We start from the raw sequence: 18,084 nt of genomic DNA, 5'->3' as shown, positions 1-18,084 counted from the left end.
GGGAACCCTTAAAAATAGTTTATTTTCTGGTTAGCAACTTCCTGTAAAAAATAATCAAATTTCAATACCGTTGCTCACAGCTGTTTGAGAGGTTACTGGCTTCTTGCCCTTAAACCATGTGTTAACTCAGTATGTGAGGATGACAGCAGGAGCTGCCTATGCCATTAGTGTTTTGATATATTTTGCCACAAACTCCAAAGTGATAAAGATGATAGTTATGTGATTTTAGTATTCTTCCATCTACTGTTTTGTCTTCCTTACAAGCTTTGACATAAAAGCTTGTAAGGCAGTTTTGTGTCTTTTTGTGCAGTTTTGTGAAGTAGAATCCTGTCTTGGTGAAAGCATTTTAACGTGTTTTTCTAGAGTTGTAGGGGAGGGAGGAGTATGCCAGTGTTTGTCCTACCAATAACAGTAATAAAAAATATATTTTTTCTGCTCTATTTTTGTTTGTTATAGGAACTGCTCATCCTATGAGAATGTGACAAGTATATATGGGCATGGTGGCTTTATGCCATATGGTTTCACAGGAACATTGGCTGGTGCTGCAACCTGTTTTTATGCTTTTGTAGGATTTGACTGCATTGCAACAACTGGTAGAGTATTTATATGCATGCCCATGTACTTCTAAGTATATAACATGCTTTCTTTGTAATATAACCCACACAAACAACATCTGTCTGCTCTTCTTCCTTGGCTTTCTCCTCAATTCATGTAGAATGAGTCTGAGTTAATTCCTGAATGTGGCTGTTTTTCTGAGATGAAGGAGGAGATTTTACTGAGTTTATTCCTGTTCTAGAAAAAATATTTTTTGCTTTCTAAGTCTGGAAGTGCTTAGTATACAATTTTTTCTGCTCAAATCATGTTAATAACTGCTCACTTTTACAGTTCTGTGAGATGAAGGATATGGCTGATAAGAAATGAGGACATTGAACTTATAAATTGTAGCTAAATAACTAGAAACTATGGGCTTTTAGTACTCTAAATATAGAATGTACTTTATGTCCTTTGGTTTATCTCTATTTTTAATATTATTTCTGGCACAAAAAGGCTGAGTTTTGTTCTGTGTCACTGAGTGTATTTTATGCAGATTTTTGCAACTTCTATTACAGATACGATTTCCATGGCTTAGATTAACAAATTATCTGTCTTTGATGTTATTTTTTAAAACTGAAGGTGGAAATGAGTAATAATTTTTGGTGGGGCTGTATTTTTTTAAAACTATTTTTCAGGAGAAGAGGTCAAGAATCCTCAGAAAGCCATACCCATAGGAATTGTGGTGTCCCTGCTTGTCTGCTTCATGGCCTATTTTGGAGTTTCAGCTGCACTGACACTTATGATGCCTTACTACCTACTAGATGAGAAAAGTCCTCTGCCAGTAGCATTTGAATATGTTGGATGGGGACCTGCCAAATATGTTGTAGCAGTGGGATCCCTCTGTGCTTTGTCTACAAGGTAAAAGACATTGAAATACTAACTTTATTGGGAAAAGCTGATGAATAATATATATGAAAATTGAAATATTTGTTCACATGCTCATTTTGAAGGCTCAGTTCATGCAGAGGATTATATAATAAGTCTATAAGAATGGTTTAGACTTACGCAGGTCGGGATCACAGTATGTGCATGAATTTATGAACCTTTTTTAAGCTCTTCTATTACTGAAGTCCACCTCTGGCTTGTTACCCATTTTTTTTTTTCCACTAAAATATGTATTTTCAGACATAAGACTTGCAAGTTATCTTTATTAACTGACAAAACAAAACTCACTCATTTTGTCCTTTCTTGCTGTCCACTCCCAGTGGCTCAGCAGCTTTATGGGCTCTGTGTATTTGTGGACAAAATTGAAGAGGTGATTAACTAGCTCCATCCCCCATCTTTATTTCTTGTCTCTGTTTTCTACAGTAGCCAGACTGTGTTCTGACATCATCCTTCCTGTGGTTTCTGAGTGGTTATTTGAGATGTAGATTATAGCTGTGAAAATCTTGTAATTTATTCCCCTTTGTGAAACTGTAGGTGTCACCTGAATTTAACATGTTACTTTGATTAAAAAGATCAGAGAGGGCATGAGATGTATTAGTATGTGTTCATATATATTACACCCCCATCTTATAGTGATAAACACTTTCATAGAATGGAAAATTGCTTAATACTTGAGTTTAGGGGTAGAAAAACATTGATGACAATGTTCTACCTGAGCTTATATAGGTAAGGAGTAATTTACATGAGCTTCAGTGATCAGAATACTGGCTGCTTTTTCACAAAGGAAAAGGATGTGCCTAATGCTGACAGCATGCTGGCTGTAGACAATGGTGTAAAGGAATTTTTATGTAGAAGGAGATAGAAAAAGGAACTAGTTCCAGAATTACGTTAAAAGTGACTGAAGAATGTCATAGTTGCACAGTTCATTCTGGGATTATAGTTATTTTCTATCTCATTGTCAAGGTCCCTCTCAGTTTGGAAGGTTTTACTGAATCTTCTTCTGTATTGATAAATAGCAAAAGTGATACATAAGCAGAAATTACATTAAAGAAATTAAAATTGGAGAAAAAATGAACTGAGATAGTAAAATGTTTTTTCAGAAATTGGAACTGTTGATCTCTTTTTCCAGTGTATTCTAAAGACTTATATTTACTTATATGAAGAGGTTAATTGCACAGTCTGTTCACTGATGTCAGTTCAGAACAAAACAAAGGGAATTGTATCTTATATTCCTCAGTTAGAGCTATCATTAAAAAAAAAAAAATGGGATCATTGCTTTTGGTTCATACAGTTACCTCTTACCATGTTATGTGGTGAACTTGTTTTCTCAATGTAAAGATGTGTTAATATCTTCATTGTGTAAGTGAAAGTATTTAAAGAGGGGTGGGATAAATATATTTTACAGAACCACAACAGTAAAAACTTAGCAGTGGATTTCAGCAGTATTCTTATTTGAAAAATCAATTGTCACCCTGGTTTAGGAAACATTCTTTTTTGGAAGGGACATTCACACATCAAAATCAATCCATGTGGAATGGAGCTTACCTCATGTGTGTCTAACCTTAACGCTTGTGTCTCATGAGCGTTACTGGAGGTACTTAGGATCTGTGGTATGTAAAAGCTGTGCCTTCTGTAAGTGATATAGTTGATTCCCTAAACTGAAAAAGGCAACCAGTTACCTGGTTAAAAAGTAGTGTGCTTGCTGCAGAGGTTATACTGGATATGATTTTGCCTTTTTTCCTTCCAGTGTTTTTTGTTTTCTTAATCACAATTATTTCCCCTTGAGGGAAAGAAGCCACCTAATTTAAGAAGTATTGTTAAAAAGAGCTTTGAGTTATCAAAAGTGTAAAAGCTTTCTGTGTTCTGCTAATAACAAATACAAATTAATTTGCTTTACTTCCAAAAAAAATTAAGCAATCATAATGAAACTTGGCTAGAGGTGCTTTAATTGAAAGAAATAATGTACCCAAGTATAACTGTATGGTGCTTTCTTTGAATTACTGTTAATCAGCAGCCTTACATGGAGCAGAGTATGAGATGCTGCTAATGCTTTTTGATTTGCTACTGCTGACTGACAGATTTTCTCCAGGAGTACTAAAGCTTAATTGCTAACTCAGTGGGACCTGGAAGACGTTCTGGTCCACTAATGCCCAAGAACTACAGAGGTGGCAAGTTATTTTCCTAAACCAAATTGTCTCTGATGAAGCAATTCCATTGCCTAAATTAATTAAAAAAAACCTAAAAATCAACTTTACAGGGGAAAAGAAATTTCTATTTGTGCCTGATCTGTAGTGTCTTGGGATGTGGGGCTTTCTGATTTTGTCTTACGGTCATGAATTTTGTTTCTATACATGCCACTAATTAACATTTTTTATCCATGATACAAGTCTGCATGAACTGTTTGCCATGTTGCATGTGTTTGCTTTTTACTTAGTCTTCTTGGATCCATTTTCCCAATGCCACGTGTAATCTATGCTATGGCGAAGGATGGGTTGCTTTTCAAATGTCTAGCTCAAATCAATTCCAAAACGAAGACCCCACTAGTTGCTACTCTGTCGTCTGGTGCAGTGGCAGGTGAGACTAAGAGCTGATCCTTGTAAAGAGAGGTGCACTGCTAAACACGTTGCATACATGGAAACAGACCACTGTTGTGCAGCTTTAATTTGCTTCAGACTGAAATGATCAAATCTAATTGTCAACAGGTAAAGTAGACTGCAGTAAAACTTTTCTCTACCACAGATTTTGGATTTGTTGGTTAATCTCAAGTGCTTTCAAAGCCTAGGTTCAAAATAAGCAACAACCCAAACCCAAGAGCATCAGTCAACCAAGCAAAAAACGAAGAGCAGCAACACAGAGCCTAAACCGAGACTATACCTAAACCCATAAACTCTTCCAAGCTTTCTTGTTGTGTAGTTGGGTTTGCCAGTAAAGCATTGTGCTTTTAATAACCTGTATTTGAACTATACATTTTTCTGTTCTAGTCTTCTCGGCTCTATGTTCCCTTTGCCCCGAATTCTGTTTGCCATGGCACGCGATGGTTTACTCTTTAGTTTTCTTGCCAAAGTGAATAAGAGGCAGGCACCAGTTTCTGCCACCTTGACAGCAGGGGTCATCTCTGGTAAGCTCTCAAAGCCCGTGTTACTTAAAACTGAGATTTAAACACTCTATGCACGTGCATGGTACGTTTAATTTTTAAAGGAGCTGCTTGTTAACTTCCCTTGCATGTACAATGGGAATAAAATTCTCAAATAATCAAAAGGTATAAGAACTCCAGATCATGCCAATCATGGTGGTGGTGATGCCCCTAATGCCACAGAATTAATTTTTTAAATTTTTTTATTTATTTTTTTTTTTTAGTATGAGCCTCTTGTATTTCAAGTTTGTAGCTTAATCTGGGTTCTTTAGGCTGATGCTCTACTTACAGGATTTTCTCATCTATATATCATCTATATATGTGTATATCTATATCACATCTATAAGGGGACAAAAATGTCTTTAATTAGAAGACCTGAGACAAAACCTGCATTTGCAACAGGATCACTTTTTGTGATTTTTTTTTTTTTTTTTTTTTAAAGAAAAAGGATTCATATTGTGGTGGAAGGGGTATGTGTGTGTGTTGAGAGGTTACATTTGTATGCACATATACATATGCACATACGTGCCCACAGGTTTTTTTTTGTTGTTGTTTGTTTTTTTTTAGCAAAACAGAATTTTGGGAGCTACTGCCCATTCTTAACAAACAACTGTTTCACTTTTGTCTCTACTTCATGCAGAGGTACATGTAGCCCAAATTTCACTGTCATTTTCAGTAGGGTGTCTTACTTACCCAGGAAAACTGGTAGCTCTAGAAGTATTTAACTCAAAGGCAAAGTAGTCTTAAAAGTAATTAAAATATGAAATATATGCCCTATGATGTTTAGTAATCCAGGCTAAAATTTATTTCAAGTTAGAAGTTCAAAATTCAGACTAAAATATTATTTATAGCTAGGGTCATCCTCAGATGCCACGAGGCTGGGACCGCTCACGCTGTGTACTTGACAATAACGTGGGAGGGGCACAGACATTGTCTGGGTAGTTCCTCATGAAACATTATTATCAGTTCCTTGTTCTTTGATTAAAATACAAACAAGTAGCTTAGAAATCACTTTTTTTTTTTTTTTGTTTTGGCTGTGTTACTTGAATTTACATTATTGGCCTTTTCCCCTATTAAGTGCAGTTATGTGGAAATGAATATCTTTTTCTGAAGTCATGGTAATGATGAGGAGAAGGAAAACCATATTACCCAGATGGTAAACTGATGTAGTTATGCATCCCTGACTATATCTGCAACCATCCCTTGGACTGCTTTTAGAGTTTGGGAAATTTGGTGTGTCAGCAACTCCTGTGAAGACAGCTATATCTACTGCTGGAGAAGGAGTAATTTCGTCTTCTGTTTTTAAGAAGATGCAGATTTGGTAACCTGCGGTCATAAATAGTTTTTGCCAGAATGGTTACAGATACATGGAATAGCATACATTATCTTTCATATTCATTTGTAGCATGAATAGTTTCATAGGTTTAAGAAATTGGCCCCTTTAAGTAAATTTATCAGATCAAGACTACAGTTGAGTAATTGTCAGGTTCTCACCGTGTCTCACCTTTTTGCAGGCAGTAATTGCAATTGCAAAGCTGCAGATGGCAAAATGTTGTGGTGTCAGACCAGGGTTTCTTCATCATAAATTCATCTTACAATTGGAGTCACATTAAGAAAGCTAAAAAAGAGATACTGTGGGTTTTCTTTCTCTTAGTCAGGAGCTAGCAGGGTTTTTTCAGTTTGGTTCTAATGTAAAAGAATACTCTGGGCTACAAATTGCCCTTTGAAGGTAGGATTGAAAATTCAGTATAGTTACTGTACATGGATTCATAGCAGGTTCTGTTCTTCCTCAGCTTTGCTTGCCCATGCTCTTGAGCATGCAAAGCAGTGAAATACTTGAGGTTCAACCCTGTAAATGACTTATTTGAGTTAGGAATATCCACTGTCATTAAAAACGGGATGGTCTTTCTTCCTCCATGAGAAAAGGAAACTCCCATATGAAATACAAATTCTGTAACATAGCAGTCTCGTTTTCAGAAAATCACATTATGATTTTTTCTTCAGGATTAAATACCAGGGGAATGTGTATTTGTGCACTTATACCTGTCTCCAAATATATTAATGAACATGTAACATAAAGATTTAATATAAGTATTTCTGAAAACAGAAATACTTGTGTGTGCATATGCATACAGTGTATAAAAGTGTGTCCTATGTTTAATAGTTTCTTTTGATGTTGAGATTACTGGTGTTAGAAAAGCTTAAGTATTTGTAGATTCTTTCTGCATCTCAATAATGTTATAAAATACAAATATTTTAAGAGGTTCTTCGACCATTTATAGTTCAAGTCAGTTAGCATTAGCCTTTTTTTTAGTGATAATTGTGCTACTTTCATTATGAACTATGTGTGTCTGTGTGCAAAGAGCATAGACGAAAACAAGACATTCCAGAATGTCCAAAATAAGGTGGTATTAGCTTTTATAAACACAAAGACTGCCATAATTACTCTCAATATCATAGAAATTTCTGCCTCTGATTTTTATGACCTTAACAATATTAATTCTTTCAGTTTTACTGGCCTTTTCTGAAGGCTACTTAACTTTTTTTAGTGAAATAGTGAATTTTTTAAAGCCCATAAAGTTATTTTATTTGAGGCAACTCTTGGAAGTCCTCTTTACATAGAGCTCTTCTGAGTTCAGCAGAAATTTTACCTACTAGTGACTTAATGGTTTGGATCACTGTTCCCCAGTGTTGCAGGGACATCCTCTCAGCTTTGCTGAGAGTCTGTTGCAGGACCTAGATGTTAATTTACAAAACTTTATTTCTAATATGGCCCCAATTCAACAAGCCATGTATGCAGATACTTGCATCTAAATAAATCCAATACGAGTAGCTTGATTATGCAGCATGACTCTGGCTCATGAGTGTATAACTATATGAGTGAGATTCCCAGTTCTAGGGAATTAAGTTTGGGAATGTTGATGACTTCAAAAATATGTTTTTTAAGGTTTACCATGATTTCACTAAAAATGCTATCAGTAGAACAGTTTAAAGTTAGGCTGCAGTCAGATTTTAAAACCTTAGCTCTTAATATGTTATCCTAATATAAATTTTGCATTTTGTTTTTTAGCTATAATGGCATTTCTGTTTGACCTGAAAGCTTTAGTGGACATGATGTCTATTGGTACACTTCTTGCTTATTCACTTGTGGCAACTTGTGTCCTCATTCTTAGGTGAGTCAAACTCATCCTTTCTGTCCTACTGTGGTTTATTTTGTGGTGATCAATATATAAAGAGAAGTTGAATTTACAGTGTATATTTTTGCTAGATAGCTAAGTGTTTAAAATTTAGCTGTATGCATATATATAATTACTAAGAAGTATAGATTAATCAAAGAAAGTCAAGTCAAAGCTTCATGTGAAGCTTCCTGACACCTTTTCTATTCCAGAAAATGAATTGGTTGAAGTGTTAGTCCCAAAGGTACTAGTTGTAAGCATGTGGCCAAAATTTAATGAATGGTGATTTTATATATGCTGTACATCAAGTGTATCCCATCATGGGGAGCTGTATGTGAAAGGATGTTCAAGGTAGTTCACAGGATTAATAAGTTCAAATAATTGCTTTGTATTACCCTAATCAGAAACCTAAAGCCAGAGAAGTGTTTCAAGATGTGGTAGCCCTGGAAGAGAGTACAAAGATGCTCTCCTAGTGAGGGGGATGATAAATACTTGTCAGTAAATTCTGGTATCTGTTCTGTTTGTAAAGCTCACTTAATTATATATTGCTCTTTTTATCTTAAAAAGTCCTTCTTTATTACTTAAGGCTACACTGATAACTTTCAAAAGGGTAACAGCTTAAATTCAAATAAAATTAAATGTTTCGATAATTAACACTTTAGAGAAGGCAGTTTTATCCCACAGCTACTTAATTAGCATACATATTTTTTATAAATACACTTAAGTTCTAACAAAGCAGATGCAGAGTTTCAGTTTATGCCACTTAGTATGCCTCTTACAGTATGGGAGAATTAACTTGCCACTACTGAAGGAAGCTTCCCTACCCTTTCCCTGCCATTGACCACCAGGTTGTCCCCTGCTTTTGTAAAATACTGCTCATTTATCTGACCCATTGATGCATTTGCATAGCTTAAAAACCTGCCAAAAAAACCCCAAATAAACCCATCCAAAAATGTGAGTCACCATAGTTTGTTTATATATGATAGTGACTAATATATGCTGCTGCAGTGAAGATAAAAATTGAGAAAGCCAAAGTCTCTACAGCAAAGAATTTAGTATTTAAATAGATTCCTAGAGTCATACTACTTCTAATCCCAAATTAATCTTAATATTTTTTTTTATGATCCTGTTTTTTTATGCATAGGTACCAACCCAATTTAAGCTATGAGAAACCAAAATATTCTCAAGAAAAAGCAGCTTTGGCTGCTTCAGAAAGGAAATCTGCAGTAAGTGAATCACAGATAAATATGATACAAGAGAATAACTTCAGTTTTCAGGCCCTGATTAACCCATCCAGTTTACCTACAGAGCAGACTGCAACTACTGTTAACTTTTTAGTGGGTCTGTTAGGTAAGTATTCAGCTACCCAAACTCATATAATGCATTAGCATTAATAATAGAATTTTATTAAAGACAAAATTAAAAATCCAGTGATAACACACCTTCTTTCAGTCATCAATAATGTGTCATTCATTTATAGTGTCTCCAGACACTATAGCTTTTATAGTTCTTGATTAATTTAATCTGTGCTCTCATATATTTTCCTTTAATTAAACATTTCCATTATAATATTTCATACTGAAGAACTGCTATCATTCTTCTTAAAAGTCACTTCCTCTTCAGTGCAGTGATTAAGTGACCTCTTTCCCATTTCATTCATTTTGCTTTTTACACAGCTTTCTTGGTTTGTGGCTTGAGTGTCCTCACTACTTACGGGATTCATTTCATTGCTAACTTGGAGCCCTGGAGTATTGGCCTTCTTGCTGTGCTGGTGATGTCCTCCATAGCTACCATTCTTCTCATCCAAAGGCAGCCTCAGAACCAGCAGAAAGTGGCCTTTATGGTGAATGACACATTCTCTATGTTACGTGCTATGAGAGGCTTGGATGGATTCTGACAAGTGGGAGGGGTACGGATGGTCCTTTTCCAGGCAGTCTTTCTTTACTGCACTGCCAATATTGCAGGTTTTTTGGTGAAGACAAGGGCAGTGGATGCTTATGGCATGTGCAGTCCACTTCAGATCTTTTCAGCACTAGAGAAAGGTTTTCATTGCCCACAGATTGAAAAGTGTGACATCCATAGGAGCATGTCAGCAGAATCACTGTATCGCTGATGCTGGTGTGAACAGCTGCTGCTACAACAAGTGAATCTGGCAGCAGATCTCTAGGTATTCTTTTAGACATATTCCCAGAGTGCACATTGCTGAAACATAAGTAATTTAAATGCTTAGAAACTGGAAAATAATTCAGAAATTTATCAGGGTGCAGTCATTTGTTTTGCATCTAGTGTTTTGGACAACACAGTTTGTACCTCCCATGGTATGTCCTTCTCGTTCTGAGTTTTTACTTATGTTCTAAGATCATTAATTTAATCAAGTCTTTAATGAAAATAATGAAGTATAGTGGTGAAGGTCAGGGAATCTGATGAAACTGTGGAGAGGAACATCAGAAAGGAATATACAAAACCAATATTTTTTTAGCTCTAGATTCAGGAATTCATTAGTGCATGTTCAGCACAAACTGGAAAGTTTTTCTACACAGCCTTAAAGAATATATTTTTAAAATAACTTACTTTAAAAGTTTAAGATATGTAGATACCAGTACTTAAACCCAGTGAGAATAAAAATGCCATTATATTTCAAGAAGAAAATTTTCCTATTCTTTTTCACGAGTAGATGTGTTAGCATCTAGTTTGAGTTGTATAACTTAAGTGTGACATTTAATGCCACAGGCATATTAAAAATTTCCTTTTAGGTTCCACTATTGCCATTTCTGCCAGCATTCAGTATCCTAGTAAATATTTACTTGATGGTACAATTAAGTGGAGACACTTGGATCAGATTTAGCTTCTGGATGGCACTTGGTAGGTACTTCTGTTCATTTCACTCACCTCTTGACGTCAGGATTTATGAATCCCATCTTAGAATGTTTTTTTTTTCTCTTCCTTTAAATATCTGAACAAAAGCCAGTGTTTTAGTAAGTCAGCTAATATTTCTGATTAAAACAAGAACATGCCTCAGAAGGGGTATTTATATGGAGTCCAAACTGTAAATAAAGTTTTAAAGTTGAGGTAATAGAATCTAAGTTACAGGATGAATTACAATAAGCCACTTTTTTTTTCCAAGTAAGTATAGCTGAAATTTTGCAGAGATGTGTTTGTAACAGTTTTCTTCCAAGTACATCAGTAATTCTCCTTTAAGATGTGGAAAATTACATTAATTCCATCTAGACATAAATTAGAGAGAGTAGTTTCCATGACCTTTCAGAGCATTCAGTTATGCAAAAACAATGCACTGTGATTCAGTGCCTGCACTTTCCATAGAAATAGTGAAGAGCTGGAGCATGAGTTCTTATTCAGAAGAAGAAGAAACTTTTGCAAAATATGTTCTGTCATTGAATGCAGTACTTCAGTACTTTTTGCAGTACTTTTTGATGCAGTACTTGCCTGAAAACCATATTAACTTTTCTTTTTTCCTTTTGGAAGGCTTCCTCATTTACTTTGCTTATGGCATCAGGCACAGTCTTGAAGGTCATCGTAGTGATAGAGATGATGATTCTTGTTCAGAAAATAGTGGCCTGCAAGAAAAGAACCCTGTGGAAGAAGTGGATGACCCTGAAAATGCAAATGAAAGTGATCAGTTTCTTGCAAATGAGAGGACAAGTGAATGTTAATGTATGCAAAAATACAAATCTTTTACACCTTCAATTGACGTTTTACTTGCGGACTGAAATGCCAGAAATTTTTTGCCAACATTGTGCTTCTTGAGAGTGTTTACTACAAAGCCTGGCTGACATTTTGGACAAGCTGCTAATCCATCTTCATAATTTCAGAACAGACAGCATGGAGATTAATATTTAAATTAAAAAACAAACAAGAGAAGTACCTTTTGGCAAGCAAAAATCTGGATGCATTATTTGAACTGTCATCCACAATCACTGGTAATCATAAAATATGAAGAATTTTAGAAATGCTTGCCCAGAGTTCTAAATGTTTGACACTGCATTGTGAACATGAGTGCCTTTTGTACCTTCTTCTTATATCTGGTATGTGTTTTGGTCACAACCTAATAGCTCTTTTTTTTTCAACAGAAGTAACTCTTAAAGGAGATAAATTGCAGACAGACCTGGGAAGTATTTACAGAATGAATGGTAATTGAACAGATCTGATAATTTGCAAAAGTAGAGGATCCTATATTTGTGCAAAAAAATTTAATTGCTTACCTTTACTACCAATCAATAGTCACGGAGAATTCTACAGTGAAGATACTTCAAAAGCTTCAAGTCCTTCTAAATAGAATTCAAGATTTCTACTTATGTGAATTCCTTTCCTTTCAGAGATGCTCTGTGTATAAAATAATACTCTCAAGAGTAGTTATGTTATTTTCTGCAAGAGCAGAATATGAAATATAATCTGTTGGTCACAGAAGTGACAGTGACATTTGTATGTGATTTAGGAAATATTGTGCTTCTGACTTCAGAAGGGCCAGAATTTTGCCTCTGACTACATAATTTGGTACGTACATGTAGCAATCAAGTTTTCCTCTTTACTACTTGTTTATTACCCCTATACTTTCATATTCTTTACCACGTACCAGAGCTGGTATTTCTGAGACTGGCTGTTACACATTGCTTCTCCTAGGAAAAATGAATGCACAAAATCCCATCCTTCTTTTAAGATGGAAAGGGGGATTAAAAAAACAGAGGCCCATGCTTTGGAAAAAATGCTTGTCAAAACAGAATTTCAGTGCTTCACTAAGCCCTAAACATATTTTAGCATAACAGTTTTTTGTGAGCCAAGCCTACATCCACAAATCCATTCATGTGGCTAGGCTGTCCAAATGCTATTTTATGTAAAAAACCAAACTGTTGTGGCAGTTCTTATTTTTTTGAGTGAACAATTAGTTTAAAGCTAGGAAAAATGGAAACTGTTCTTCTTTAAACATAAAAGTATTGTCACCTGTTCAAAGGGACCCAGATATTTTAGCACCTTTTCCTCATCAACTAATAAACTGAGTGTCCCATGAAGGATTCCATAACATGAATTTAGTTTGCAAGAGTGTACTTAAAAAAATAACTTTCCTAAAGTAAGAACTGCATTGGACTTGTCATGGAATGTTGCAGTCTGTTCCTGGTACTAATCATTGGTAGTAATCTCTTTTTAGGTATAAATCTGTAGATCTCCTGAGAGTTATATCAGTTGACAGCAAAATGCACCTTACTTTTTATAAGAGCTAGAATTAAAGAAAGAAAAAAGAAAAAAAAAAGGAACTAGATGGAACTAGATTCATGCTTTTTAATCTTAAAAGGACTTCTGTTGCAAGAGCAGCATGCCTGAATGTTAAAGGGCAGAAGCAGAAGTGCTTCACCATGGAGCAGGTCTGAGGTTTTCAGCCTCATCTTTTCCTCTCAGCTTGATCTGGGAGGGGAGGGAGCAGGGGGGGTCCCTGTATGCTGCTGCTGCTGTGTGACCTCTGCTGAGTGCTCAGAGTGGGAAGCAGCAACCTGAAAACCTGAGAGGCATGCAAGAGGGAAAAGGCTTCACTGCATCCTCCAACTGCAACTGCTGTTGTCCTAAGGCCTGTTCTAGCCAGTGTTGGTCCTTAAAAGTGGACTGGGCACAGAGGATGAGGAGAAACTATAGGGCAGATGGTAATGGGGTACTGTTTTTTATTAAATCATAATCCATCTAGAACTGATCATAAACTTTTTGGTACTTCTTTCCAAGACTGATCATTTGCAAGATGCCATTAAAGAAAAACTCAGACTTTGTTAGACGAATACAAGTAGTTGATCTGCTAAGAAAGTATTTGGTTGATAGGAATGGATAGGAATTCTCAGGGCAGTTCCTAGATCTATGGATAATTTTCAGTACCACTATTCAGTAAATGAAAAACCTGTCTGTGTCAGTTTTAATTGTACTGAGGTCCAGTTTTATGCCAAAAATGACAAAAGAATCATGTTTGAAATATTAGACATTTAAGAATTTAGAATCATAGAATTTTCAGGGTTGGAAGGGATGTTTAAGATCAGTTAGTTCCAACCCCCCTGCCATGGGCAGGGACACCTCCCACTAAATCAGGTTGCTCAGAGCCCTGTCCAGCCTGGCCTTAAAAACTTCCAGGGATGGGGCTTCCACCACCTCTCTGGGCAACCTGTTCCAGTGTCTCACCACCCTCATGGTGAAGAACTTCCTAACTTCTCATCTAAATCTACCCTCCTCTAGTGTGAATCCCCCCCAGTCCTATCACTACCTGATATCCTAAAAAGTCCCTCACCAGCTTTCTTGTGGGCCCTTCCAGAAAGTGGAAGCTACAATAAGGTCTCCTCAGAGCCTTCTCCTCTGCAGACTGAATAACCCCAACTCTCTCAGTCTGTCCTCACAGGAGAGGTGCTCCAGCCCTCTGATCATCCTCGTGGCCTTCCTCTGGACACACTCTAGCACATCCATGTCTTTCTTGTATCAGGGACTCCAGAACTGGACACAGTACTCCAGGTGGGGTCTCACGAGAGCAGAGCAGAGGGGGAGAATCAATTCCCTGGCCACACTTTTCTTGATGCAGCCAAGGATCCAGTCAGCTTTCTGGGCTGTAAGTGTACACTGATGGCTCATGTTGAACTTCTCATCCACCAGCACTCCCAAGTCCTTTTCCTTAGGCTCTTGAACCCAATATAATAATCCTTAGATATGTCAAAACAAAGGTTTTATTTTAAAATAACCAAACCATTGTGTAAGTGAATGTATGTTTGGTTGGTTGTAATGCCACAAGTATTTGACATACAGAAGCTGACACTTTTCCTGAAGCACAGCTTCTTCAGTAGTTGTACTTTAAGGTGACATTCTTAGCCTGTCTTGCCCAGAATTCAGCTTAGGAACAAAAAAATTCCATTGCTGTGGGAGGAAGTCAGCAGTGCTCAGGCAGATCTTTTCCATGGTGTCTTTACATGAAACACTGTTCTTTAAAAATTCCTTACACATCTTGGTATGTGGGAAGCAGAGAGGAGCTTTTTTCTATGGTTGCTGATGCCACAGAACGGGCAAGCCAGGCTCCCGAGATTCAAACTGCTGCTGTTCTGTGATGTGCAAAGAAAATACCATTTCCCCCTTCAAGGCCATAATATAGAATATATGTGTGCACACCTGTCAGTCTGTTTGCACCTGTCTGATACTAGCCCATAGTGCTTTTAATATTCTGATAAAATAATTCCTATACTGCTCTGGAATTTTCCCTTGAAGGGATGCTATCAATATAACAAACTTCCACTGAAGCAAGTGCTAGCTAAACCTTCTGGAAATAATTAGAAACAGTATAGAAATACTATAAATAAATAATAATACATTTTGTGTATTGACAGTTTCCCCTTTCATTTTTATAAATGTTTCTTCCCTTGTTAAAGAAATTAATTATAGACAAATAGAAAAATGTGCCTATACAAATATAGAAAAGGAGATGGGAGCAGCTGCAGCACAGGAAATATCCACTTAACTAATGAGATGTAAAATGAAATTAAAATTAAATAGGTTGCTTCAACTGTGAAGTTTATTTACATGTGTGTGTTGTTAAAGTCATTATAGTCACTGGCTGAGTATGAACATGACAAGTCAGAAGGAAGATACTTATGGTAATATCAGTATGCATTTTATATATGCAATACTGAAATTCCAGTTGCTTTAGTGGGAGCAGAGTGTGTGAAGGACTGGCATGCTAGTGCTTACACAAGAGCTGTGTGTGAAACAGATCCTGGTTTTGTTCTTACATTTGCTCTGTGTCTGTGTTTGCTGAGAGAGCAGCTGAAGCAGAGGTCCAGGGGAATTAAATTGTTGGTATTTTTTAACATAGTTGTTGATATTGTTCTGTAAATTGTTCTGTGCAAATAATAATGATGTGTTTTGATATGAAATACTTATTGTTGGAGATAGCTTATTGGGGGTTTTTTTATATTTCCTTTGTGGAAAAAAATCCTCCAAAACATATATTTTCATTTGTAGAGTCCGTGTGTGCCTTTAGATAGAGGAATTACTCTTATCTAGTTGGATTTAAGAAAGTAAGACAAAGCATATTTAAGGGAGGACAAACCTGTATTTTGTTCTGGGGGATAAGAGGTAAGATTTATGTGTAGTTCTTGTTAATGCAAGTGATATTTTTGTGGTATTCTAGTCCTAATTCTTCAACAGGAGATATTATGAGGTATCTTAGATTTCATTGTCCATTATCCTGGATAAAACTATTTTGTTAATAGTAGTGTGCTTTTTCCTGCACAACAAATGCCAGATAAGATTTCCTGAAATCTGTCACAGTATGTTTATGTCACCATATCTTAATGACAATTAAATTATCTGCTGTTAGAGAATTATCAGTAATAAATGTCAATACCAGTGACACAGGGTTACTTATGTACTTAGGAATTTAACTATGCCATCCAGAAACATCAAATGATACAATGAATTCAGAGGCAAAAATTGGTAAATGTTAAATGTATACTGTATTTTATTCAATAAATGTGCAAGTCTAGACACCTTTCCCCTAAATTTTATCCAAAGATAGAAATATAAGTGCCAATATCAGATGTGCTGTAAGCATCCCAAGATACAACCTGGTGAAGTCTGTGACAGGGCAGGAAATCTGTGTGAGGCTGTACAATCATTTTAATTGGGTGCAACACCTTTGACACTGAGGTGCATTTGTGCAGTAGGAATTTAATTCACATGATGGCTGGCATGTGTTACTTGATTACATAGAAAAAGAAAATAAAAGCACCTTTCAGTGCTCTTGGGCCCTAATTCTTGCTAGACTTGCCAGGAAGTTTGTACAAATTGCAGTATGCTCATAGAAAGCACTGGGATTAGTTAGGCAAATCTGTATTTTACAGAAAGAGCAGGAGGTATTTCACATAGTGTAGAATCTCTGTATTTGTTTTTAATTTCCTGAGCCTCTAGTAGTTCTTTGTGGTACATGTTTTGAGGACCTCTGCAATTTTAATAGTTGGGCCTTTCCAAAGCAACATACAATGTCTTTGCCATCTCCCATCTGTTTCCCATTTGATTTTAGAAGTCAAACTCCTTAACATTAGCTAAGTCAAAGGATTTTTCTGTATAGACACATGTTAAAAAGAACTCCGTATAGATTTTATTGTTTTTATTATGAGTTGGACAAATTCTGTTGTCTTTGTATGTTTTCATTGAGCCTTGTGCCAGGTAAACTCCAGCTTCACCAAGCTGAGTTAGAGTCAGGACAAAAGATAAAAGGTTTTGAATGTTTATGAGGGCTTTTTTCTTTTGTGTTACCAGAAAGTAAAGCATGAAATGTGTTACATATCTTTAAAAGTAGTTATGTTTGCATCATTTTAAAACATTAGTGTTCATATGCATTTTAATGTTTCCTTTTGTTCTTGTGTACACTGTAATTATTATTTCTGTATTATATGCTGCTGAGCATTTAAGATGTAGATAGAACTTATTATGATGCAACTTAACTACAAATCTGTATTTCTTTGATGTGCTCTACCAACCAAAATGAAAATTCTTGAATGTCTATGAATGTAAAAATATTTATATTTTAAAATATGGTGCTTTTTTTTCACTTTTACAATAGAATTGTAATCAGAGATACATTTAGTTACCTTAGTTCCAAATTCTGATGGAAATCACATTGCTTTTCATTTATTGTAGCATATGCTTCATGGGATAACAATTGTGCGTTTGTTTGGTATTTTTTAAATAAAGCTGAATATCACTTGTATGTACTTCACAGGACAGCTATAACTAACCAAACACTACAGTTTTAGTAAAAATTAAAATAATATAGTGATTTAATAATCATTAGTGTGTCAAATATCTGATGTAATGACATAATACAAGTAATAACTAATTTAAAATTTATAGCTCATATTGACTTTATAGAGGAAAAAACAACCACGATGTTTTATGTTTAAATCTTTTTTTTTTTTTTGTAGTGAACTGGAGATGCAGATAGTATCAGCATTTGTTTCATACTTGCTTCCAAGCACTCAAGAACTTGCTGAAACAGAGAATAACACCCTTTGGGCATTTTGTCTTCCAGTGCCAAACCAGGGATGATGTTAGGTTTGATTTCCAGAGGGAGCGAGCAGCCCTCAGCATTTGTAGTGCTCAACTTTCTGAAGCACCAAGCCTTGTCCTGGCAGCATCCAACCCCAGAGCTGGATGGATAAACTTGCTGTTTTCTACTTTTTCCCTTTTTTTTTTTTTGAAAAAACAAAATAACCCCCCACAAAAAAAAAACCACCCCAAAACAAAACCAACCAACCACCCAAACAAAAC

General features: G+C 35.9%; 2 protein-coding genes across 12 annotated transcripts in view; both read left to right on the top strand.

Moving 5' to 3' along the window:
• The window catches only part of SLC7A2 (solute carrier family 7 member 2), a 47,782-nt gene extending 30,180 nt beyond the window's left edge, over positions 1–17,602 (top strand). For 3 of the 9 annotated variants that reach the window (XM_071743439.1, XM_071743440.1, XM_071743441.1), the window contains 8 exons: positions 457–593; positions 1,230–1,452; positions 4,461–4,597; positions 7,683–7,785; positions 8,933–9,138; positions 9,465–9,631; positions 10,542–10,650; positions 11,272–17,602. In XM_071743439.1, coding sequence (XP_071599540.1) covers positions 457–593; positions 1,230–1,452; positions 4,461–4,597; positions 7,683–7,785; positions 8,933–9,138; positions 9,465–9,631; positions 10,542–10,650; positions 11,272–11,459 — 1,270 coding nt within the window. In that variant the 3' untranslated portion in view covers positions 11,460–17,602. Of the gene's footprint in view, positions 1–456; positions 594–1,229; positions 1,453–3,913; positions 4,054–4,460; positions 4,598–7,682; positions 7,786–8,932; positions 9,139–9,464; positions 9,698–10,541; positions 10,651–11,271 lie in introns of all 9 variants that reach the window. The other 6 variants (XM_071743442.1, XM_071743443.1, XM_071743437.1 and 3 more) reach the window with 3 other exon arrangements.
• PDGFRL (platelet derived growth factor receptor like) overlaps positions 11,697–18,084 on the top strand; it is a 29,934-nt gene continuing 23,546 nt past the window's right edge. For 2 of the 3 annotated variants that reach the window (XM_071743444.1, XM_071743446.1), the window contains exon 1: positions 11,748–11,831. In XM_071743444.1, coding sequence (XP_071599545.1) covers positions 11,756–11,831 — 76 coding nt within the window. In that variant the 5' untranslated portion in view covers positions 11,748–11,755. Of the gene's footprint in view, positions 11,832–18,084 lie in introns of all 3 variants that reach the window. The other variant, XM_071743445.1, reaches the window with a different exon arrangement.

Source organism: Heliangelus exortis, chromosome 4, assembly GCF_036169615.1.
Source record: "Heliangelus exortis chromosome 4, bHelExo1.hap1, whole genome shotgun sequence".
NCBI classification, from domain to species: domain Eukaryota; kingdom Metazoa; phylum Chordata; class Aves; order Apodiformes; family Trochilidae; genus Heliangelus; species Heliangelus exortis.
The sequence above is the reverse complement of the archived record's forward strand: the minus strand, read 5'-3'. Positions and strand labels throughout refer to the sequence as shown.